General features: G+C 43.5%; 1 protein-coding gene across 1 annotated transcript in view; it reads left to right on the top strand.

Moving 5' to 3' along the window:
* The window catches only part of CTNND1 (catenin delta 1), a 43,741-nt gene that overhangs the window by 7,447 nt on the left and 10,442 nt on the right, over nucleotides 1-25,852 (top strand). The window contains 8 exon segments of the mRNA XM_090261005.1: nucleotides 13,803-13,921; nucleotides 15,098-15,387; nucleotides 17,348-17,419; nucleotides 18,501-18,653; nucleotides 19,286-19,821; nucleotides 22,879-23,342; nucleotides 24,681-24,864; nucleotides 25,703-25,820. Coding sequence (XP_090117131.1) covers nucleotides 15,193-15,387; nucleotides 17,348-17,419; nucleotides 18,501-18,653; nucleotides 19,286-19,821; nucleotides 22,879-23,342; nucleotides 24,681-24,864; nucleotides 25,703-25,820 — 1,722 coding nt within the window. The 5' untranslated portion in view covers nucleotides 13,803-13,921; nucleotides 15,098-15,192.

The following is a 25,852-nucleotide window of genomic DNA, read 5'->3' as shown; positions in this document are numbered from 1 at the left end:
CGTAGTCAATTTTCTGTGAACAGAAGTAACAATCTAGATCTAGCACAGTTTCCTTTTGAGTACACTTGTTGGTTTGGTTTATGTGCCTTTGACCAAATATCTGCTGCTTTTCCTTTGCTTATTTGACAAAAAACTCCTGGTTCCACAAAGCCCTAATCACTGGGATTTAATGGCTTTCATGGACTATTTATTAGGTCACCATATCCATATTTCTGTTTTGCACATTGGGGGACATGATCATTCCTGATAACTATATCTGTTTTCCCTTTCTATGTGTACATTTAAGCAGTATGAGTTATTAAAGCATATTCTGAACTACTTGACCTCATCGACTTCAGAAGGATTGAGGAAGGAGCACCAACTAGTAATGTTCTTTGGTAACCCTGTATAGAAAAGATAAGGATTTTTGATTACCGGAGTACTTGTGTCCTGAATCATTCATTCTTACTTTCCCCTCTGGATTTCTGGTTTAGCTGGTTGGTCCCTCAGTGAAGGAGGTGAAGGAATCTTTCTCTCAGACTTCAGCCCTGGAACTTGACCTGGTTATCCTCGGTTCTTCCCTTTAATTATACCTACCTAGTTGTCATCCTGTTATTTAATTTCATCCTTTGGAGATGACCTCAGTCACGTAACTTTCTACCCCCTTCCATTTCCTTTTCCTTTGGTCAGGTAACTGTATCATCTTGCATAGGAAATATTCTCGGCAATCACAGATTTCCCCCCCATTTTGAAGTTGCTTTAAAATACCTGCTTGATATGTATTACGTCAACATTTGTAGATGTTTGTAGTTGTCTTGAAGGTATCTCTTTCAATGTCATTCTTCTTTCTTAAATCTCTAGTGACACATGCTACCTTGTGGAAATATTTTTCTCTATGGTTATTCTAAGAACATTTTACTACTCCTTCTTGCTCAAACCAGAATTTAAAGTGACTTGCTTGGATAAGTGGCAGAGGTAACACTTGAATTAAGAGATTTTGGTTATTTCTGTTATATTGCCAACTGGGCTAGAATTATCTAGGATCTTAAATGGTAGGTTTAGGACTTTGGGGCTTCTTTTGGGATGGAATATTGGACCAGTCTTTGAAAATGTGGCACAGCTCTTTGTTTCTTGCAGGAAAGTAAACTAAGTTGTTTTAAAAATAATCCTGTTGTTCAAGCTGTCATGTAAATAGGAATATCCTCCAGTGTAGCAGCTCAGGATTCCAAAGAAGGTAGACAATTTTTTGTTCTATGTTCTGAGTCTAGAATATAGGATTTGGGACTATATCATTCCATCTATCCTTATATTTAAATCCATGCTTTCAAAGCGCCTCTCATTCAGATTGAATAATGATGTGAGCTGTCTGGTAAACAGAAAAGCAGACCCAAGTGTAATGTATTTTATAACCAGTGCCCCTTTTAAAAAAATATTTTATTTATTTTTAGAGAGAGGGGGAGGGAAGACAAAAAAGAGGGAGAGAAACATCAATGTGAGAGAGAAAAGTCGATAGGTTGTATCTCATTTGTGCCCTGACTGGGGACTGAACCTGCCACCCAGGCATGTGCCCAGACCTGGAATCGAACAGCGATCTTTTGCTTTGTGGGGTGACACCCAACCAAATGAGCCACACTACTCAGGGCCAGTGCACTTTTTGCAAGAGAAATGTGGTCAGAGGGTTGTCAGAGATAGGCCAGTACAGTGGTTCCTGACAGCTTACATCAGAATCACTTTTTTAAAATATGAATTTCTAGGCATTCTCTCTAGGTATTGACGTATGGGGCTGGAGAAGTAGATTTGGGAGATTGTATTTAAAATAAAAAAGCTTTCCAGGTGAGCCTGATCATTCAGGTTTGAGGACTACAAAACCTGAACATTTGAGTTAAATTATATAGCTATGTGGTTTCTCAGGTGGATGGTCATTTAGTATGAGAAGCAGAGAGGACTAGCTCATGGTAGTGGCCATGGTGAGCAGGTAGCTAATTTCAAGTCTTCTGGGATGGTGTCCGGTATTGTTTTGTAATGACAGATCACCACCTGATTTGGGGGGCATGCCAGCACTTCGCATGTTATGGAGGACTTGCCCCTCTCCATTTTGAAATTGTGGAACAAATTCAGGAGAGGATGTTAACTTTGAAACTCAACGGGACAATTTGTTTAAAACTTGACAGGAAGGGCTAATGTTACTTCCTGTCTGAAAAGGAAGTGCTGGCTTCCTTCCCTTCCTCCTTGGCTAACTGGTCAACTTAGACTCTGGGTGGGGGAGGGGCTGACATGTTAATACATTCAGTGGCCACCCGTGCCTTGAGAAACTGGGTTACTAGTGTGGAAACATAATGCTCCCTCCCTTCTTTCCTTCCTTGAACCACAGAGAAGGGTGCCGTGCGGGCTTCTGGCTCCCTGCGCTTCCAGTCCAGGGGGCCTTCCGATCTCCCAGATCTTTTACCTTCAACCTTATAACTCCCCTGTATTTTCTGACGTTGGAAAATAGATCAAGGAGTTGTAGAGAAGAAACCGAAACCCTTTTGACACTGAAGGGTAGGTTGTGGAAGGGAGAACATAAATCGGCAGAGAGGAGTAGATGACAAAGGTTTCTTATTTTTAAATGGAGCCAAGAAAGCATTCCTTCTCAGCGGGGCCAGTTGGCACTCTTCCTGCTATTTTAGTCCAGGCTTCTCCTTCCTACTGGCCCATCAATTGTATTAAGTGTTTGATGTAAGTTTGAACTGTATTCTCTGGAGTTGGGGGGAGGGAGAGGGGTGGAAACAGCTGGTGACTTCGTCAAGCTATCTCAATTACGCTTCTTTTCAGAGGGTGGCTTTTTCCGAGGGTGGCTGGTGGGGGATGGTGGGTGGCGGAGGGATTGGGTGTGTGTTAGCGGAGTCCCAGCGACTACCGTCCGGTGGGACTGGATTCTCAGGCTCTTCTGATTCTGTGCGGGACGTTGGCTAGTTGGAGTGTAGCTAAACCTTTCTCAATCACATTCTTTTCTCTGCCTCCCCTTCTTTCAGCTTAGGGTCTGACTTTGGTGAGAAAGAGGTACGTGGGAAGTTAGAGAGCAAAACAGATTCATGCTTTTCCAACCGTTGAGTATTCAGCTTACGTCATTGACTTTCTTGTTACCCAGTCATGATTGTTGTACTTCGGTGGGTTTTTCGAATATGTCTGCAAACAGCTAGAGATAAAATTAGAACCAGAATCTTTGGTGAAGTCATGCTGAATTGTTACCAGTTGGCTCTACTGGTCTCCTGTCTCCTACCCTCTGTCATTGATGCCCCGAGGTGATCATATTTCTGAGTCACCTGCTTGATTTGAGACAGAGAATCTATCAAGCATCCTTTTGGAGCAGCAGCATTGATTTAGGTGTGTCCAGTTCTTTGTCTTCTGGGGTGTGTCTTTTACATTTCTCTCTTTTTTTCAACTACCTCAGAAAGCTCTTCCACTAGTCTCTACTATTTTTGTCTGCTTTTGTGTATCCAGCTCCCACTATAGGACTTAATTGACTGATATATTTGGCCTGAGCAGTGAATGAGGGAGAATCTGATAAGAATACTAACAATTACAACTAATTTTCAGTTCCTGAGAGAAAAAGGGAGTTAGTCTGATTGAATGCTAGGTAAGAGATCTTAAACTGTTTTTGTGTGCTTCAGTGATAAAGTTTGCAGTGGCTAGGCCCTACTGTTGAAGTCCCGTTCTAAAACATAGTGTTGCTAAATATTTTCTATCTGGCCCTAGAGTGGCTGACTATTGGTTGTATTCCAGCCCTGCCTCTTTCCATCTAGTTAGGTCAGACCCAGACGTGGACTAACTTCTTCTAAGGTGCACTGTTTTAGACTCAGCTCCTTTTGCATCATGTACTGTCTAAACCAGGGTTTAACTCAGACTACTTCTAGTATATCCAAGAAGGGGGAAGGAGTCTAGGAAAAAGAAAGGGGGGAGAAAAGATAATAGCTTATTACTAGCTAGTTGCCTGGAATAGCCTTCTAGTCAGAGAACTCGGTGCTGAGCCTCCTGCTGTGCTCTATGCAAGGAAAATTGAGCCCTTTGGGCAAAGAGTGTTACTACTTTGGATTTCAAGAATCTCTGGCTAACAGCACTGGACTTCTGTCTGCATCTTTGCTTCTGGGGTTTAGGGCTAAGGTCCATTGGGCTTGTACAAGATATTAGAAAAATGTATCATTTATCCCATCCTTGGAAGCATCTGAGAACCCTTATTAGGAAGAGAGGCTTGCTTTTCTGAGGAGGTTCCAAGTCTAGGCTTTTGACCCATTGTGGGGGGATGGTGAGCAAAAAAAGCTGAGGTTGCCTTCTTGACCTCTTTGTTACCAGGGCTACTGGGCAGTTCCTTGTGGTTCTCCTCTCATTCCGTAGGGGAGTAGGGAACTTTGCACCCCGCACCTGCTGGTGCCTATATCCTGCCTCTTTGTAGGGTGGAGTCTGCTGCCTTTGTTTGTTCTCTGTGGGGCCTCTTGAGGAATCAACTTTATGCTTGTGGGGGAAAGTGTTTGAAAGACTTTGGAATCAGTGGGAACGCGTGATGGAGAAGGTGACAGAGAGTATGTCCTAAAGTGGTTCTCCAGGTAGGAATATTCCATTGACTGAACCCAGGTTGGAGATCAGATTGTCACGATGAAGCTTTCTTTGGGCTGTATTACATGTGGCTGAGCTGAGTATATTATCAGCAGTAGCTTTAAAATTTCCAGTGCAGTGCCTCCAAAGTGAAGAAACAGGCCAAGTAGAAATCTTAAAAATCCCCTCACTCCCTCTGAACCCTGAGATCCACACACAATATCTTTCTGCTGATTCCTAAAGGCCTGAGCTTTGTCCTATGCAGCGGTTGGCTTGGGGCAGGGAGGAGAGTTGTTTTCCCTGAACATGATAAGGAACTGAGCAGGGCAAAGTGGGAGCTCTGGCTGGTGATTGGTAGACAGGATGCCCTGGAATGCGGTTGGCCTGCAGCCCAGAATCCAGCACTTTGTATTTGTTTGTTTCTGGGAGACTGTGGTCTGGTGCTACTGTGACAGGAAGTGAGAGAGCTGGGAGTGGGGAAACGGAGAGGGGCGATGTCTTTGTGGTTCTCCTGTGAAATCTCTTTGTCCCTGGAGAGCAGCTCTGCTGCAGGACTCTACTGAGAAGAGAGCAGCCTTTGTGCGTCTAATGGGTCTCAGAGCATCAGGCTACTCTGAGGGTTTAGGGAGTGTGAATTCTGACTGGCCTTCTGCATTTTAGCATTGAGTTGTGTAAATGGCCTCAATCTCTTAGTATTAGGGGTCTCCCTGAGTTTTTTGTGTGTATTACTATTATTTATAGACCTCTAGGATTTAAGAAAGGAATTCTAGAAGGAGATAGATGTTTGTTTACATAATTTTTAAAAAACTATATATTGCAGATACCTTGTTGGATCTGAAAGGCATTACTGAGGCTCTACATTTTAGGCATCTTCCTTTTGGTCGGCACTCTACTACATCCACAGCTGGAGAAACGGATCCATTCTTTGATTTCAGTATTGAGATGCACTGGCAAGTCTCTCTTTGCACAGAACTAGGGAATGGTTGGTAGTTTTTCTGGGATCCCCCCCCTCTGTCCCCCCCCCCCCCCCCCCCCGTCTAGACTGAAATAGCACCTGTAGCACTTCTCTGTTCCCCTCCTTCCTTTCCCCCATTGTTTTGTCTTCTCCCTGCCCTCCATTCCAGCTGTGAAACGGGCATCTCTTCTCACTTTGTGAATTGGGTGGCTGAATCCTTAAACTTCTTGCCAAGCTGGCTAGCCCCTGAGCACACACACACACAAACCAGCCTTTCATTGCCGGGAAGGACAGCTGCCCTAGAGGCAGATTGCTAACATACCGCTAGAACAATCCCTCCCCTCTGTTCTGATGCTGGCTAGCACCATCTTCCCTGCTTCTAGTTCCTCCTGTTTTCCACCCCAACTCTGATCTCCAAGTTTGGTTTAGTGAGATGTCACATTAAATATGGAAGTAGTGATATTTGTGATTAGATTTTCTTTTCTTGGGGGTTGGTGCTTATAGAGAATATGGCATGTAGCCAGATTTCTAGAACAGGCTTTCTAGTGGAAAGTTAAGTGATTTTGATTTTGTACAAAGTAGTACTACCTTTGTCCCTTGTACCATCCCCCTTAGTTCGTGTTCCTTATAAAATGGGAAATCTGATGTAGATTGTAAGCTATTCTTCCCCAGAATTGAAAAAGGTCTTGCTCTTAAAGTAAGACCAAAGCTTTAGCTGCCTTCACCTCATCCTTTCTCACCTCCCTTTCCTCCTCTCCCAAGTATACTTTTGGTCAACTCTATTGATGTTAAATGACCTTTAACCACAAGAAGCATAGAAAGTTCATACTCCTTTCACTCTGTCCAAGAGAAGGAACAAGGCCTTGGAGTGCCACAGATGCTTTTCCAACACTTACTAGTATGTGGCCTTAGGCAGGGAACCGAATACTTATGATACATAGTTTAAAAAGGGACACCCCCCCCAATAAATAAGTAAATAAATAAAAGGGGGCCAGTATTACCTCAGAGGTTGTTGAGAAGATATGTGATAATTCATGTGGGGAGATTAATAATTAACAACTCACAACTTTTCTTCCCCATATGGTCAGATTTTCTTTAATATAGGGAGAAACATTTCTTTTTGCTCTGTTCTATAGATGAAATAGGACTGTCACACTTGCGCTGATTTTCTCATAGACTTGCACCTTCTCTCTCTTGCTTGCCTCAGAAGGGAGCTGTATTCTAAGCCTGAGAGAAGAAATGTCTTTTTTCTTTTTTAAAATTTTTATTAATTTTAGAGAAGAAGGGAGTGAAAGAAACATCGATTTTGTTGTTCTACTTATTTATGCATTCATTGGTTGCTGCTTGTATGTGCTCTGATGGGGATTGAACCTGCAACCATGGAGAATCGGGACAGTGCTCTGACCAACTAAGCTACCTGGGTAGGGCCGGAAGGCATCTCTTGTTGCTCTTTTCAAAGAGGTTTGAGGAAGCAGGGCTGTGTAAATATGACTCAGTTACATGTTTCCAAGTTTTCCAAGTGATCCTCAAACAATGGGCAAAGAGATGGTGGAAATGCCATAGATAGAAAGTTAGGGGGTTGGTGCGAAGCTGCCTCTTTAAAAAAGGAATGTGAGCTCAGTCGAGTAATCCCTAACAAACCCAAAGGTTAAGGTTTTTATCCATGAAAATTTTTTTTCTCCCCTAGGGTAAAGAAGGGTATAAGGTATCCTAGTTAATTTTAGGATTTTTCTTTTATGGCGCAAGAGTTAAATAAGTACCTTTCCATTTTGATAAGACTTTTTCTTATTGTCCATTGTGTACCTGACCTCCCTCTCTTTTTCGCCTTTTTGTAGGAAGGAGAAAGGCAGTTGGCCTCTCCCCTTCCTCTAGTCTGACACCTCCCTCTGTTTTTGCCCCTCCCTCTTATCTTTGTTTTCTTATCGGCCTCTCCCTAAAGCTTTGCTTTCTCCTTATAAGGCCAAGTGAGGCGCCTTTGGCAGGGTTGCAGCAGGGATGCAGGTTAGTAACTTGGTGTGTCTCAGACTCTCAGGATTGAGAGAAAGTTCTGCATTATCTCTCCCAGTGGAGGGCCTTGGTGAGGCACGTGGGTAATGGGGGAGGAGAAGACGGAGGCCTGGCCTGAGAGATCAGAAGGACTTGTTCGACCAGTCCTGTGTGTGTGTCATACATGCTCTAGAGAGAAGCAGGTTTTGTTTCTTCCCATACCCTTTCAGTCCCAGGCCCCCTCACTAGCTCGGAGCCGCGCCCTTCCTTGGCTTCAAAGCCGGTCCAGTATTTAGCCATTTTAGTATGTTACCATTTGCAGGGCGGGAGAGGGGGGCGGGTTCTCAGAATACTTGGGAGGGCAAAAGAGAGCAAGAAGAATGTACCGTCTGGTTTCCGAATTTAGGGTTAAGATGGTGGAGGGTTTTTTCTCTCTTTTCAAGTCACAATAAAATTTTAAATCCTGACAGGTAACTTTGGGCCAGCTCAACCTCTTTAACAGGAGTATTTTAAAAACTTTCATGTATATGTTTTCCTTTTCTTTGAAACACCAGATAGAATATATCACTCTGCTGGACTTCCGTAATTCATCGGAGATCCATGGTGAGATCTTTGTAAGAGTGAAACTCCTTCAGTCACCCTTTTGGTTGACTGGGAGAAAGGGGGAAAGAAGGCCTAGCTTAAACGATCCACAGAGAAGTACAGAAATTGCTAACACCTAAACAAAACCTTTTCTGAAATATGTGTTTAGTAACTCTGAGAAAAGCTCAGTTGAGATGAGATTGTGAAGTGAGCCCAGTTCTGGTTAGCCTTAATGCAGATCATGCCAGGTTCTTAGGCCTAGTTCAGAAGTGAGACTTCCCAGCCAAGGGAGAAATACTAGAGTTGTCTGAGTGACTGATGGTGAAACATCACGTGGTGGTGGGGGTGGAGTTACTTAGGCTTTGGACTCTGGTATAGGCACTCTTTGTGATATGAAGCCATGGAAAAACTATTGACAAAATTTCTTTTATTTTATAAGTAAAATGGCAATTTTCTCTGCATGATTGAACAAGAATAATTGCTTTGAATTTGGGGGCAAATTCCAGTTAAGGCTAATTACCATATTTTTTGCTCCATAAGATGCACTTTTTTTCCCCCAGAAGTGGAGGAAAATGTCTGTGCGTCTTATGGAGCGAATATTGCATCACAGACTGTGATGTGTATTACCTGACCTGTCAGTGGTGGCGACAGCTGTTAGAAGAGGTGGGCCCTCACGGAACCCCTGGGGATGCTTAAATGTCCCACTTTACTGCTGAATCTCAGGGCGTCTGGTCAGTATGAAGATAGTGAAGAAAGTGATATCATTGATTGTGAGCAACTGAGCTTCATAAATTCTGACACTAACGATGAGTTCTTGGGGTTCCCAGAAAACTAGAAGAGTACTTGAACCTTAAAGTCTCCTCATTTGTTAATGACAGTGATAATGGTTCTTAATACCGCTGTTAACTGCTGTTCACTTTACATGGTCAAAATATTATTGTTACATTTTATTAAATATGTTAGTACTCCATTTGGTTCAGATTTTTTTTTTCTTGTTTTCCTCTAAACCTAGGTGTGTCTTAAGGTCAGATGCATCTTATAGTGCAAAAAAATACGGTAATACCTTTTAGGTACTAGAAAACCTACCTTTCTTGGCCTGACTGTTATGTAACAGTTCTGTAGTGTTACAGGTGCTATATTTTATTGGTCAATATCCTTCAGTAGGAGGGGGCTCAGTGTGCTTTAAAAAGAAGCCATTTAAAATCTGTAGGATGACATGGAAGAGGAGTTTTGCTTATCATTGCTTTTAGAGGGAGAGCATTTCTTTGTGACATTGGTTTTAATTTCATAATGAATAAGTAGGTAGAAAGAGGAAAGCTGATTTTGGGGCTGGCTACAGAAGGTAAAATATCTTTCCTAAGAACTCAAAGGCTTATTTTGTGGGGTTTGGAATTTTCGGGACAAGTTATTTTTCTCCTTTCTGCAGAGGTTTGCTTGCCTAATTCTGGTTCTGTCTTTGGATATACTTACCTGAATACATGGAGAGAGGAGAGAGGTTCAGAATCACCCCGTCTTAACGTTTTACACATATCGATCCATTCAAGCTAAACTCTGAAAAGTAAGAGATGGAAGCTTATAGGGATTATAACTTCTCTAAATTCTTACAGCTAGTTTTTAAGGCTGAGTGAGGACTTGAAGAACTTCAGGTCTTTTGACCCCTCATCTGGAGGTTGTTTTGTTTTTCCCTGTGAGAATGTAAAGAATTCCTATAGTTTACAGGGCTACTGTAGATGGGAGAAGGTAACATGTGGGGACGTGTGGTTTATTCAAAAGCCCTACCAACACCACCAAAACTCTAGTCTTGTGTTGCTGTTCCTAGTAGTGTTTGTATTAGTAACAATAGCTTTATGTGTGTCAAAACACTTTATGCGGTTTGTCTTATCCTTAGAACCACCCTGTGTATTTTATTTCTCCCATTTTACAAAAAAGGAACCTGACAGTTTAGAGAGGTTGTGGTACTTTGCCCAAAGTCATATAGCTAAGAAGCAGTGAAACTGGGATTTGAACCCAGTCAGTTTGATTCCAAAGTCTATATTCTTAATTGCTAAGAACCGTAATTCCAGATTACATTTCTACAGCCACTTCACAGAAGAACGAGTCATTCCAGGGACTGCGCTAGTGGTAAGTGATTTTTGCCCTGCTGCCTGTTGGCCTTGTGCAGCTGTTCGGTCCTCTGGGTGTTTGATGCAATTTAGCTACTTTTGGTTTGGTGTTCTTACAGAAGAGACTGAGTTTTTACCGTTGTCGTTGCTTGAATGCTGAGCCTTGCAGTAGACTCGTAGGACCTGTGATTTGTTCAGACTAAAACCAGTTATTCTCAGAAAAATCTAGTCTTAGGGGAATAACAATGTTCATTTATGTGCTCCCTTCTTCACTTTGGGAATTCTTTGATTTTTTTTTTTTTTTAAGTGAGAGCAAATATAATTCATTTGAAAATATTAAGTAGCAAACCTGGAAAGGTGTTGTGTTGGTCTAGACTCATAAGATTGTCCTGACTCTTAAATACCAAAGTCAGTTAATGGTTTGTAGATTCTGGTCTATAGCATGCATATATATACATACATAGGATGTGTATGGGATGGAGAAGGATCTTTCCTTAAGACTTTGAGTTATGAGGCAGTACACTGTAGCTTTCCTTCATTCTCTTCCCCTAGGTATGCTTTTTTTCTCCCACTTTTGTTCTCCCATTTATCTTATGTAAACATATGGATGACCCTTTTTTTTTTTTTAAAGAATTTTATTTTTTTTAGAAAGAGGGGAAGGGAGGGAGAAAGGGAGAGAAACATTGATGTGCGAGAGATACATCTATCATTGCTGTTCACACACCCCCAGCTGGGGACCTGGCCCATAACTCAGGCATGTGCCCTGACTGGGAATCTTTAACCCATGACCTTTCGGTTCACAAGCGGGCACTCAATCCACTGAGCCACACCAATGGATGACCCTTTAACCTGAAGATAAATGGAAACCTTTTCTTTTCCCTTTTTCCTGTGATATTGGGGAAAAATGCTATCAAGGGTTGTAGGGGAGAGAGGCCGGACCATCCATCTTATACTGGACTTGTATTTTTTGGACTTGATATCATGCAGTAGAAAGAGAACACAGCCCTGGCTGGTGTGGCTCAGGGGATTGAGTGCTGGCCTGTGAACCAAAGGGCTGCTGGTTCGGTTCCCGATCGGGGCACATGCCTGGGTTGTGGGCCGGGTCCCCAGCTGGGGGCGCACAAAAGGCAACTACACATTGACGTTTCTGTCCCTCTCTTCCTCCCTTTCCCTCTCTCTAAAAGTAAGTAAAATATTAAAAAAGAAAAAGAAAAAAGAAAGAGAACAGGCTTTGGAATGGCGTAGGCCTGGGATTAAATGTGACATTTTCTGTTAACTGAGACCTTGGGTAACTTCTTTCACCTAGAACCTATTTTCTCGTTTGCAGTAAACTTCTTTAGGGTAATTATAAGGGTTGCCAGGATAATAAATATAAAACATTCAGTAATTGTTAGTTTTTTGTTACCTTAACTTTCTCCTTGGTAATAACCCATAAAGGCCTCAAATAAGGAACCAAGAACTTATAGCAGAAGTGGAATGTGATGACTGCCAGGCCCTAGAGAAGCACCCTGTGTTCCAGAAACACTGGTCTAGGTGGGACATCCTAGTAAATAGAGCTGGAGCAGGGAAACCAGCTTATCCACTCCTTAGAACCCAGTCATGCTCTTGATTCAGTTAATTTCATCTACTAGTTCAAAAAATAGTTTGGGGCTGAGGCATTACCATTAAGTAATGTAATTGGAAGATAGAAACCTGCTTTTGAAATAACTTAATACCTCATATTTGTATAACATACATTATCTCTCACCTGATCCTTAGAGCACCTCTGAGTTAGACTGGGCTGGTGGGTATTGGCATCTTACAGATGAGAACATGGCAGCGACTTACTGTCATTGTTGGCTAGTGACCAAGCCAGGACTGGGACAAGATTTCTGAGTCCTATTCTGTTCCTACACAGCCTCTTCTACCTTCTTTCAGGCAGAAAAATCTACCCGTGTTTTTAGGCTTAGGAATGTGATCTCTTTCTACTTGACTGTTCTCCTCTTCTCCAAATTAGAGCCATGTGGTCAGCTTTTAAAGCCATGAAGACAGGCAAAGATACTGTTTCCTGACCTCTAGAGCCCTGGGTCGTTTTCCTCTATCCTTCCTAACTCCCTTTATTGAGTTAGTCATGAGGGCAAAAAGTGGCCATTTATGTCAGGGTGACAGATAATTTCTCTGTGCACCAGGGAGTGTTGTCACCGAATGCCCCATAGTAGTGGTAGTCTGAGCTTTTATTAGCAAAGAAAATTACAGGGTGGAGGCTGCCTGAGTGGTAACAGTTCAGGCCCTGTTGAAATGCAGAACTGGAAGAATCTCTGGAACTTCGAGTCCTCTTGGTGTGGAAGGTTCATAGGTCATTGTACATAGCGGATAGGGCAAGTGCTTAAAATGTAGAAATGGAGATGAAAAGGGGGTAACATTTTTAAAAAATAAAGGTACTTATTGAAGATATTTGAGTAACCTTTTGGAATATAGGATGGGAATATGAGAAAGTAACAATGGGCTTTGGGCTGCAAGGAAGAACAGGAGTTGATTAAGTGATTATGGGAGCTCAGAGCTGGAGGTAAGAGGAATTTATATTTTTAATTCCTCACCTGAGGCTATGTTTATTGATTTTAGAGAAAGGAAGGAAGGAGGGCAGAGGTAGAGAGAAAGAGAAAGGGAGAGAGAGAGAGAGAGAAAGAGGAGAGAGAAAGGAACATGGATGTGAGAAAGAAATATCAATTGGTTGTCTCCTTTAAGCACCCCAACCAGGGATTGAACCTGCAGCCTTTTGGTGTATGGGATGACGTTTTAACCAACTGAGCCACCCAGCCAGGGCCAGAGGTAGGAGGAATTTAGAAAAGAGTTGCCACATTTTTGGATTTAGGGACTGGATCCACTGGAAGAAGTCTTAGTGATGGAGAATTAATTAAGGAGTTTACTGGGCACGTGTCCATCAGCTGCTCTGGGTGCTCTTGCTTGCTGAATGCCGCATACGTATACAGGCATACCTTGTTTTATTGTGCTTCACAGATGTTGTGTTTTTTCACAAACTGAAGGCAAGACTCTCCACCAGCAAAAAGATTACAACTCGCTTTATCGCAGTGATCTGGAACTGAACCTCAATGTCTCCGAGGTTTGCCTGTATTCTAAGGCAGAGAGGCCCAAGTGTGCTTGGCGGGGCTCCGGGGAGCGTGGGAAAGGGAACTGAAGCAAAGCCTAGGCTAGTCTCCACATGTCTTCCCCACTATACTATTGCACTGGTTTCTCAATATCTTTGTGGGCATGCTGGGACTGGGCTTTGAGGTTTCTGCCTTAGGGGTGGGAAGGAGGGGGAAGGGCATTCCAACAGCATTTTTTCTTCTTTTCTTTCTAATTTGGTTGCTGGGAACAGGGGGTAAACGAATTTGCTCCTGGTTCTGTATGTAAGTACAGGTAGAGGAACCTCTGATATGACAGCTACATTCAAGGTCCAGGTATCTGAAAACAAAGCAAAGTCCAAAGGGCATTTGTCACATTCAGCAATTCCAAGTCATATTTTCAGTTACTCCCTTCCATTCCCAGATTGTCTTTCTCCCAATACCTGCCCTTGCTCTTATTTTTTAGTGTATTGGGTATATTTTATATTCCTCTCATTTCCATTTTTCCTCCAAATATTTCTGCAGCTCTCTCCTTCCTGCTTCCTCCTTGCTGTGGTGGCTGGGATGCTTCTCCCATGATTTTTCAAATCTAGACTGGGCTGTTCTCTGTGTTAAAACAATCAGTTACGACCTTCTTTTAACAGGTGTGTATGAAAATGTTTATTAAACATAAAATAAGTGTCTTTTTTTCTTGGGGTGTTAATGAGAGGGTGGCGGACAGGGGAGAGGGTTTATTCTGAAATCTGCCTTTCAGCATGGTGTATTTTGGACTGGCTGTAAAGTCTGCTGTAGCCATCATGCAACAGAGAAACCCCATTAAATCCAGCAGTATGACTGTAAATGCCCCTCCAAATACTAGCCAACTTGCAGTTTATGTAATATGGTGTGGGGAAGTCTTCATTTCTCTTTAACTGTCTTGTATTCTATAAAACAGTACATATAAACCTAGGTTTTTTGATATTACTCTGAGTTAGGATAAGTAAAGAGGTAAATATAGTCTGTTTAGAGCTTCTGAGAGGATAACAGGTGTAGGAAGTATTAGGCATTGATAGGTTACAGTATAAAATACTCTGAGGGACAGTTTCATAGTTTGAGTCTAATATTCCTTTTCCTACTCCACAAAGAGCTGAAGGTCACCGAAAATCGTTCCTTTTTACACAGGTTTTTTTTTTGTGTGTGTGTGTGTGGTTTTGTTGCTTTCTTGTCTGTTAGCCAATGCACACGCTTGCCCCCAATCCTGCAGTATAGTTTTGAAACAGGAAGGCCCCCTCATAGATATATTAAACATGAGGGCCTTAATTGTGTTTCCTGCCTTCGTTGGTGGAAAGTTTTTTTACTACTTCCACTTCTTACTGGTATTTTAATTAGCATATTCTTTTAGTATGTTCAGATTTGGCAGAGATTTTAAGTTAAGATTGTAACTGTCCCTTTATCTCTACAAGTGACTTGCCCCTGCAAGACAGCTTTCATCAAGTTGATGCCAGCAAAATTTTCCAGGGAGAAAGAATTTAATTTTAACCCCATGTTACGACCACAGCCCTTAGCCAGATTCTCCGTCTCCTACCTACAGTGTAGAGACTTGGACCTAGTTGTACTTTTCCCTGGCAGTGGTTATTTCTGGAGGGGTGTTAAAGGAGGTAGTGGGCAAAGGGTCCTGCTGGGGCACAGACACTGGTGATGGGCGCTCAGGCTTGGTGGCGGCTCGCTTTCTGCACTGCAGTAAAACCGCAAGAGGGCATCTTTGGCTCTGGGATGAATGATTCATCTGTCTCCTCTGACCTGTGACCTTTTCTCTCCTCTCTCTTACCTTCTCCCGGTAGTGTGAAGTGAGGGGGGCCTTCTCCCTCCTTCCTCCTCCTTCTGTGATCCACCTTCCTTTTTACCCTGCCCTGCGGCGGCTCTGCCCCTTACCTTCATGGACGACTCAGAGGTGGAGTCGACCGCCAGCATCTTGGCCTCTGTGAAGGAACAAGAGGCCCAGTTTGAGAAGCTGACCCGGGCGCTGGAGGAGGAACGGCGCCATGTCTCGGCGCAGCTGGAACGCGTCCGGGTCTCACCACAAGATGCCAACCCACTCATGGCCAACGGTACCCTCACGCGCCGGCATCAGGTAACCCCTCCCTCCATCAGACCTGCAGGCAGGACTTTGGCATGGTCATAGAGAAGCTATGATTCTTCTCTGGAAACTACCGTCCTCATGGCGATGGACTGTTCGGAGCCCACGCTTTATGATGCACCTTTACAGGGCAATAAACACTGATTGAGAGACAGGGAACGTTGCTGCGTGCTCAGCTGGGTGGACTTGTCCCTGAAAGCACATAGTTTGGAGCCGTACTCAGATTACTTCAGTTTTCTGTGTTTTTTCCCCCTGCTTTGGTATCAGAGATTCAGGGAAGTAAATGCCTCTTGTGGTTGGGAAGTCGGGCCCTTGCACGCCTATCTCCAGTTCAGTCTTCTTCAGGGAACAGTCTGTACTCAGAAGCTGTGGCAGTGTCCACAGATTGTGTCTTCCTGCTCCGTATTGTTCTTGTGTGCTCTTTTTTTTCTTGTGCACTCTTTTTGTTGGCTTTGCAAAGCATGTCTTGAAGGCGGGGGTCGTTGTTAATTCTGTTGGTTAGAATCAGAGAGGGAGCATCATTCTGCTGTTTAACCCAAATAACCACAGGAGCCAGTGGTCTCTGGGTTGGCTGACTCTGATGCGACTTGGGACAGTTGGTGTTAGAAATAAGAAGTATCTTGTGTTTCCTATGGTTTCTCTAGTCTGACTTTGCTATGAGGTAATCTGTCTGAGGTTTGGTGTGTGTGTGTGTGTGTCAGGCATTGCCTGATAGATTGCATCTGAAGAGATCTCTCTGGTGGGAACTAAGAACAGTGCTGATGCTTCAGTAGCTCTTTTTACTGATTACTTAATTATTTGTAAGACAGAGAAGGGCCCTCATGAGGAGGAACCTGTTGAGTGAGAGGACAGAATTCCAATTGGGGGATGATTGGGAATTGCAGGCAGCGTGTTTGCAGTGTTGCCAGGATTTTTATCGGAACCAGAATAGGGGATTAGGGATAAGAGGTATATATTGAAAGGGGAGAGCGGGACTGCTCAGGCTTGGAGGTGGTGGGGAATTCCAGGATTTGTAAGTACACGGTTTCCCCCTGTCTCTCCCTTTTATTTTTAACTTCTGCTCACCAGTGAAACCACACCCTTCCTTCTTCCTGAAAATAATGTTTAACTTCCTATCCCTGCAGCCTTATACTCTCTATGTAATGGGAGTAAGGTGGGGGAGTAGTCTCGCAAAGTGCCTGCATCTCACTGTATTCTATTGGAGGAGGAGCAGTTAAATGCATTTTTATATGGTATAATACCAGTAGATTATTTTCTGCTGTTTAAGACAGAACAGTTTCAGAGTGACATTTGTGTTCTCTGGCTTTGATAATTGGTGATAAAGATGTTGAGACATCTGTTTGCTTGAGAGGAGTTGGGGGTACTTGTTTTCTTCCTACTTGGGAAGGGAGGCTTATAGCAAGATAGCTCTTGCTTCTTTCTTTAAAAAGCTGCCTGGTATGGGAGTTTCCAGTGGTAGCAGAGCATAAAGATGTGTGGGGCAACAAAGAAGGCTTTTGGAAACTCCCCAACCTAGCCTTTCCAACTTTCCTTATGTTCTCGTGGCTTTTCAAAAGGAATGTGTGCTGTGGAACTTACCTGAGGCTCTGCTCTGGACTCAGCAGGTGGTTTTTTAGTGCCCGTTATGTGCCAGGCACTGTTTAAGGCACAAGGGGACACATCATTGAACCAAACTGACCCCCCCCCCCCAAAAAAAAACTGTCTGCCCTCATGGAGCTTACATTCTTATGTTCCAGAGACCCAGTCTACCCGAGTTCCAGGTCCGATTCCGATTTTGAGAAAGTGCTAAGACTAAGGAGTGATGTGGTTCTTTTATGAGTACTGACAGAAGGACTCCAGGCCACAAACATCTTGTTGAAAGCCCTTTTCCTGTTTGGAAAAAAAAGATCATTTGTGTTTGATAGAGCAAAGGAAGGCCACAAAATGAATTGTCTTCTTGCGGGCTCTGTTTCAGAACGGCCGGTTTGCAGGCGATGCTGACCTTGATCGACAGAAATTTTCAGATCTGAAACTCAACGGACCGCAGGTAATTATTTTTGCTCCAGGTCTGGGTTGCTTCATTCCTATCGTCTTACTTCCCCAGCTTATAAGAGCATATTGGTGTCTTTGTAAAGTGCCTGGCACATTGAAAGCACCCATTAATTAGTTTCTTTTATTTTGGAATGAAAATTTTAGGAAAAAAAAAATCTCATCTAAGGACATTTTTTTTCATTGCTTCAAGAGAGGGACAGAGGGAGAGAGGGATAGAGGTGGGGAGAGAGACAGACAGACAGGCACAGATATTGAGTGCTTGCCGTCTTGTGCTTGAAACTTGGGTACATGCTCTGACTGGGAATTGAACCTGCGACCTTTCGGTCTACAGGATGATGCTCCAACCAACTGAGCTATGCTGGCCAGGGCTTGGAATGAATTTTAATGACCATTATCCAGTTTTGATCCCCCAGTTACTGTATTTCCCCTCTATATAATGGGTGTGCATCTACCTTGTAGAAAATCCTGCCTGAAACCTGGCTGGTCTTGAGCTCTGGCGGTACTTGAAGGGTAACACAGCTAGTCAGAAGGTGACTATAACTGGGATTAAAAAAATATGTTTTAAATTTATTTCAGAGAGAGGGGAAGGGAGGGAGAAAGAGAGGAAGAGAAATATTGATTGGTTGCCTCCTGCATGCTCCCAACTGGGATTCTGGCCTGCATCCCAGGTCTGTGCCCTGACTAGGAATCAAACAATCAACCTATAGGTTCTCAGGCTGGTGCTCAATCTGCTGAGCCACACCAGCCAGGACATCTTACTGGGATTTCTCTGGTTCATCTTAGAAGTTCTTTTTAGGGTGAACTTTTTTAGTATCATGCAGATGTAGATGTAGCTGCACTTAACATAGTTCATGTTCACTTAAATGACCAGAAATGGGAAGTTAAATCTGCTGTGTCCGTTCTTAGAACTGGGAAGTTATTTTTGCCCTTTTGTACAAAGTTCAAAAGATGGGGGCAACCACCCCTCTAAAATCCTAGGGCCCATCGAAGATGCATGAGGAGTCCCTGTCTTCAGGAATGGGTGGTTAATATGTATGGCTTCACAATAACTCTTTCTTTTTCTCTTTCCCATATAGGATCACAGTCACCTTCTCTATAGCACCATCCCCAGGATGCAGGAGCCAGGGCCGATTGTGGAGACTTACACGGAGGAAGACCCTGAGGGAGCCATGTCTGTGGTGTCTGTGGAGACCTCAGATGATGGGACCACTCGGCGGACAGAGACCACAGTAAGCTAAGATTTGTGTAAGGTCTGGGACTATGGAGGAGGTCTTCCTATGGTCTGTATTAGGGAGGGGCTAAGCACTTAATTAAGGTGGATGAAGGGCCACTGATTTGTAATGAAAGTGTAAAGAAAATGATCTCTGTTCAGAAAGATAAGATAGAAGACATATGGGAAGATTGAATGGACTGGAGAAGAGAGAAGGTGTATCCAGGTCTACAGTAGCTACTTTTATAGACATACTTACCGCCAGGGTAATTTGTCTGCCTGAGGATTCCCTGTGATATGGAGAGAAAGCAGACAGGTTGTAAGGCATTTCTAAGTAAAGTGAGCTGGGGGTAGGAGTTTGTTTGTTTGTTTTTAAGGTTTTATTTTCAGAGAGAGGGGAAGGGAGGAAGAAGGAGAGGGAGAGAAAGATTGGTTGGCTCTTGCATGCCCCCAACGGGGGACCTGGCCCACAACCCAGGCATGTGTCCTGATTGGGAATTGAGCCAGCAACCTTTTGGTTCATAGTCAGGTGCTCAGTCTACTGAGCCACATCAGCCAGGGCAGGGTTTGTTTCTTCTCTTAGAGTAGCCTAGAATTGAAGCTTGTATTGTTCACTGCATTGATTTTTCTTTTCTCCTTCCTTACTCGGAGGTTAAGAAAGTAGTGAAGACTGTGACAACACGGACAGTACAGCCGGTCCCTATCGGACCAGATGGACTGCCTGTGGATGCCTCATCAGTTTCTAACAACTACATCCAGACTCTGGGTCGTGACTTCCGGAAGAATGGCAATGGGGGACCTGGTCCCTATGTGGGGCAAGCAGGCACTGCTACCCTTCCCAGGAACTTCCACTACCCTCCCGATGGATATAGCCGCCACTATGAAGATGGGTATCCAAGTAGCAGTGACAACTATGGCAGCCTGTCCCGGGTGACGCGCATTGATGAACGGTACAGGCCCAGCATGGAAGGTTACCGGGCACCCAGTAGACAGGATGTCTATGGGCCTCAGCCCCAGGTTCGGGTAGGTGGGAGCAGCGTGGATCTGCACCGCTTTCATCCAGAGCCTTATGGTCTAGAGGATGACCAGCGCAGCATGGGCTACGATGACCTGGATTACGGCATGATGTCTGATTATGGCACTGCCCGTCGGACTGGGACACCCTCTGACCCCCGCCGACGCCTCAGGTAGGCAAGAAAGCGGAGAAGGTATTGAAAAGGGGTGGCTCTTTTCTAAGTGCTTTTTGGGATCAAAGACATTTATGGCCTCCTCTTCTTTACCTTTATGGAAGTCCACCCTGTTCTCCCCTTTTCTGGTTCTGCTAAGTATTGACTTGCTTTTTTTTTTTTTTTTTTGTCTTTTTTAGTTGTAAGAGTCATATTCTAATTATAGAAAACAACTTGTGATGGTTATTGGTCTGTGTCTTGAAGAGTGGCCTTTGTTTCTTGCGGAGAGTTTCTGATATTTCTGTCTAATATCTGACCTCCTTTCGGTGATAGGGAGCACCACAAAGAAGCCTGGTGCCGGGCACAATGGAATACCCACTGGTTCCTGTGAATTTCTTCCGCTTCTCATTTGGTATTGAGAACAGAGTTCAGTGTTTTGGGCTTTCAGGGTCAGAATAGACAGATATAAGAACCTCCCTGTCTTTAGTCTCAAGTTAAAAACAAACCTTGATCTCACAAAAGGCCTGACACTTTGCACTTAAAAGACTCTTATATTTGCTTATAAAGTGAAACAAGGGTGGCATCCTTAGAGGGCGGTACATTCTTGACCCCAGGAGAGGTCAGGAAGCAGGTATCTATTCTGACTTTCCTGCTTGTCCTGGGGATTCTGTAGTGATGTGAAAAAGGGGAGTGATTGGTATTTGGACTGGTGGGTACATGGTGTGCCTTGGGAGAATGTTTGAGAATGGGGGTTGGCAAACCTTTTCTGTGAAGGACCAGATAGAACTATTTTAGCCTTGGTAGGTTGTATATAATTTTTGTTGTATATTGTTATTGTGTTGCTCTTTTTATGACCTTTTAGAAATATGAAAACCGTTCGGCCCGTGGGTTGTCAGCCTTGCTTTAGAGTAAGTCAGAGACCGTGTTTTCCAGTCAGGAGAAACAGGGGAGCAGATTTGTGGACGTCTTGATGGTAAGGGTAGCCTAGCAGCTGTTGCCGAATTTCTGAATGAGGTCATGACCTCTTAAAGAAAATGCCTTGGTGCTCGCTTGCTTTCCTCATATTAGGTAACTTTGGTTAACAGTGACCTGGGTTGGGCCCCAGGGTATAGGCCCCATTATCTAAGCCTGAGTCACTTGCCTTTCAGGTAATTTTTGGACAGCTAATCCAACTCCCATGTGACTCACCTTTTATTCTTGGGGGTGGGGTAGAGTGAGGGTGGGTGGGGTTGGGGGTGTGGCACCAGGCCTCAGCTGGTTTAACTTGGAGCAGTGGTAGATAACAGCTATCACCTAAGGAGTCTGTCCGTCCAGGGTGTTGGCTCCTTCTGGGTCCTGACAAGTCTGCTTTTTCTGACTTCCTCATGAGCAGAGTGATCGGTGGGTGTGGGTCCAGGTCATTCTCTGCTGTCCTTCGCTGTGGCTCTTGACATAGAGATTTGGGCCTAGTTTTTGGGTTCGTTCCAGGATGACACTGGACTTGGAAACCTGCTTGACTAGAAAGGACATTTACAGCTTCCTGTTCGGGGCCTAGGAGAGTAATACAAGGTCAAATGGAAACAATAAGGCATAATGATTGGTGGAAAAACCACTGAACCAGAAGACCTTAATTCTGGTTGTGCCTTTGCCTCTGGCTTTGTAGCCTGGATCAAGTCATTTAATCTCTCTGGGCACAGCTTTGTTATTTGTAAAACAAAGGGAAGAATGTCATGCTCCTTTGCTTGTAGTAGAGACCCAAATATTTCTTGGTTATTGCAATCGCTTATATTAAAATGATAATAAAAGTTTAACATGCTGACTCCAAACAAGAAAAACCCAGGAAAGCCCATGTCCATTGATGAAGTACAGTTAACACTTGTTCCCATACTAAGATGGAATCTTATTTACATACTATTTAGTAGCCCTCTTTCCAAATTTAGCTATTTAACCTGTTCATTTTGTTACAATGATATTAAAAACTAGTGATTTTTGCTCAATATTTTGTCCATCTAAATCACTGTTGAGTGGCTGATGTTGACAGATATGAGGCAAGCCCTCCGATTCGGCTAACCTTGAGGGTTTGGTGATAGTGGGAGTGGTTTTGTGGAACAAACAGCAGGCTTATTTGGAGAGTGCCATACAATAGATTCTCCTCTCTCCTGTGGGAGGCACAGAGTGAGATGAGCTCACAGATAATGGGTCTCTTCCTTCCTGGTGGGTGTGAATAAATTAATAGTGTGACAGACTCACCCTCTAGTGGTTGTTGGTAGTACTGAAATAGGAATAATAATCACCTTCCCCTCGATTGCTTTGTCTGTGTTCCTTTTCTCAGTGCCTGGGTATCTAAAATGTGAGAGTGGTCAGGAGTCCTGATTTTGATAGAATTGGAGGTATTGTCTTTACATCTATCTCCGACACATTCATTGAATAGCAGAGATGACCTTGGGGTGAACTGTGAAAATTAAGTGTTCAGATTTGTACCTCATTGGTACTATAGTCAGGTCCTCATATGATGCAGGAAGTCCTGTACTGTTTTTACTCTTTCACCTCCTCTTTTACTATTTCCAAAACGGGGTAAAGAGAGGCTTAAATATGAAGTGTCTTTAAGGGTCTTATCCCACCAGCTGTTTCCTGTGTGTAAACGCCTCATTTCCTGTTTAGCTAAGGGCTTGTAAGAACTATTCACAGACATTGTTTGCTGACTTCTGTGTGGCATTGAGTCAGTTGCTTTGGTTAACTGCTGTCTGAAGGTTTATTTCAATCTCTGAAGAGAAGTAAATAGCTCTTCATGGTGAAGCAGGATTTTGTTCTTTGTGTGTGTGTGTGTGTGATTAAGGAATGCTGTTATTCTCTTCTAAGCTGGCAAACTTTACAGAACAAAAAGGTAGTTTTAATCTAGTTGCAGATGCCTTTAAAATTATTGCTTTATCTCATTGAGGAAGATTGATAAGGATATCATATCATTTATGCACGCAGAGATAAGATCTAGTGTACTAGAACTGGGGTTACTCCTGCCATGATGATGAGTGGGTAATGGGAGCTTTCCAGGAAACCAGCTTGACATAGTTCTTTTTCCTTTTGGTTCTTTCAACACTGCAGGAGCTATGAAGACATGATCGGTGAGGAGGTGCCAGCAGACCAGTACTATTGGGCACCTTTGGCCCAGCATGAACGGGGGAGTTTAGCAAGCTTGGATAGCCTGCGCAAGGGAGGGCCGCCACCCCCCAACTGGAGGCAGCCTGAGCTGCCGGAGGTGATAGCCATGCTAGGATTCCGCTTGGATGCCGTCAAGTCCAATGCAGCTGCATACTTGCAACATTTGTGCTACCGCAACGACAAGGTGAAGACTGATGTCCGGAAGCTCAAGGGCATCCCAGTACTGGTGGGGTTGTTGGACCACCCCAAAAAGGAAGTGCACCTTGGAGCCTGTGGAGCTCTCAAGAATATCTCTTTTGGACGGGACCAGGATAACAAGATCGCCATAAAAAACTGTGATGGTGTCCCTGCCCTGGTGCGATTGCTCCGAAAGGCTCGTGATGTGGACCTCACTGAAGTCATTACTGGTAAGCTCTAGGTTGAAGGGAAGCTGCGAGGTTACGGTCCCTGTTACCTCTGGGGACGCTGAGAACTAGAAGGCTTTCCAGTCCTTTCCCTTATTTATTTATTTTTAAATGGTTGATTCTTTTTCTTTTTAAAAATTTTTTAAATTTATTTGTTTTTAGAGAGAGATGAAGGGAGGGAGAAAGAGAGGGAGAGAAACATCAATGTGCAGTTGTCTTTTGTGTGCCCCCAACTGGGGACCTGGCCCCCAACCCAGGCATGTGCCCCGACTGGGAATCGAACTGGCAACGCTTTGGTTCGCAGGCTGGTGCTCAGTCCACTGAGCCATACCATCCAGGGCATTGATTAAAGATTGTGAACAGGAGGCCTTTGGATCACATCCACCTTGCAGGTTTGTTTGGATCATGCAGGGTTTTCAAAAGTTTAAAGAATTTGTTGCGCTAATGTTTAAAATTCAGAAGATTTCACTTAAAATTCCCAGATTCTTGATTTCTATTAAAAATGTGCAAGAACTAGTATTCATGGATCTCTTTTGCTACTTGACAGTAGTTGGTCTCTGTTGATTGAGGTATGTGTTTTCCAGTTTGCAATAATTCCCAGCATATTCTGTTTTGACCAACTACTGCCATATAGAAAGCTGTCACACAAACATGGAAGCTGAGTGTCATTGCCATTTATCCATGTTCTCTTACAATGTCTTTTAAATATTTGCTTGTCCTGACTCACCTTCCTGGCATGTGTAGATGTTTGAGCTTATGGTCCTTTCTTTAGAACGTGATTTCTTTCAGGTTGTGGGTTGTGATCTGTTAGTGTGTTTTGAACACAATTTTGTGGGTCACAGTCAGGATTCCAAGGGAAACTAAGGAAAGAAGGAAGGAAATTGCAATCGTGACTGGTTTTCAGTTGGGGCAATCTTGTGCCCTAGAGGATGTTTATGGTTGTCATAATTGGCAGTGAGGTGGGGGTGGGGAGTGCTAATGAGTAATAGCCAGAGATACTGTTCATTATCTAACAGTGAACAGGACAGCTCCTTATAACAAAGAATTATCTGGCCCCCAAATTCCGTGGTACAGAGATTGAGAAACTGGTGTAGATGGCTCAGAGAGCATTGCTTATAATGATTGTCTTATGAAACTTTCATGATGTGTACATTTGTATTAAACCATAATGTAAAATATATTTCTTACTGTGGGTCACCAACAAAAGCTTGAATATCATTCATTACAAGGTATTTAGTTATTGTGGAATACTGAGAAATGATGGAATGGGAGATTCTCTTTGGCATTCTTCAAACATATCTTGGGTGCTGAAACAGCTGTCTGACAAATTTTCTCTGCCAGGAACCCTGTGGAATCTCTCATCCCATGACTCAATCAAAATGGAGATTGTGGACCATGCACTGCATGCCTTGACAGATGAAGTGATCATTCCCCATTCTGGCTGGGAGCGGGAACCTAATGAAGACTGTAAGCCGCGCCATATTGAGTGGGAGTCAGTGCTCACTAACACAGCTGGCTGCCTTAGGTAACATGAGGGCTTTGAGTACGAGATTAAATTTTGGATTTAAATTTTAATTTCTTTAAAAGGAAAGTTTCAATTCTTTAGCCTGTGATTCAGCTTCCATTCCATCTATCTTGCAGGCTATGACTCCAACCTTTCTACCTTAGTCGCTAATTCCTTGTGTTACACACACGCCCATGATGTCGGTTCACTTGCTGTTCCCCACATGTCCTCCTCGCTCTGTGCCTCTTTGACTTTGTTCGTTTATTTTGGTAAACATTGTCCCGTACCTACCACATGTAAGGCACTTGTCTAGGCCTGGGTTTGTGTCCTGCTTTCAGTTATTTGTACTTTAGGTCAGGCTGTGATCAATGCACAAAGAGAATACAGAGTTATAAAAGGGTAGGGTGGGGTGAGGGTGATCTGGTTTTCCTGTCTGTAACGCCCTTCTTTCTTTATTTATCTTTCGAGGCTAAACTCAAGTGCCTTTCTTTCATGAAAAAGGTTTTCCTGATTTTTTTTCCCTTACATCTTCTAATTGGTACAATACATTCTCTCTTTGGGATATACTTTTGTGTGCTCTGCCCCATTCCTCATTGGTACTTCTGTACGAGAAATATCTATTCCGTCTTAAGTTATTGTGGTTGTTTTACTTTATTTATACCCTCCCGCCTCCTGCCCTTGGCTTGGTTGTAAATGTCCTGAAATCAGGGACTGTCTTACTCAATTTTCAGTTTCAGTGCCTCGCTTATTGTGGGGACAGTGAATAATAAAGTAGTGAGGAGGCTTGTAGATGTTAAGGGACCTTAAGGGGAGGATTTTTGGATTCAAGTCATCTTGACGCCTCTCCCTTTCCCTTTAGGAATGTCAGCTCAGAGAGGAGTGAGGCTCGCCGGAAACTTCGAGAATGTGATGGTTTAGTGGATGCCCTCATTTTCATTGTTCAGGCTGAGATTGGGCAGAAGGATTCAGACAGCAAGGTAAGTTAATGGCTGAGTGAATTCTGTTTCCA

This window comes from Furipterus horrens, unplaced genomic scaffold, assembly GCF_987537825.1.
Source record: "Furipterus horrens unplaced genomic scaffold, mFurHor1.1.pri manual_scaffold_2, whole genome shotgun sequence".
Taxonomy (NCBI): domain Eukaryota; kingdom Metazoa; phylum Chordata; class Mammalia; order Chiroptera; family Furipteridae; genus Furipterus; species Furipterus horrens.
The sequence above is the reverse complement of the archived record's forward strand: the minus strand, read 5'-3'. Positions and strand labels throughout refer to the sequence as shown.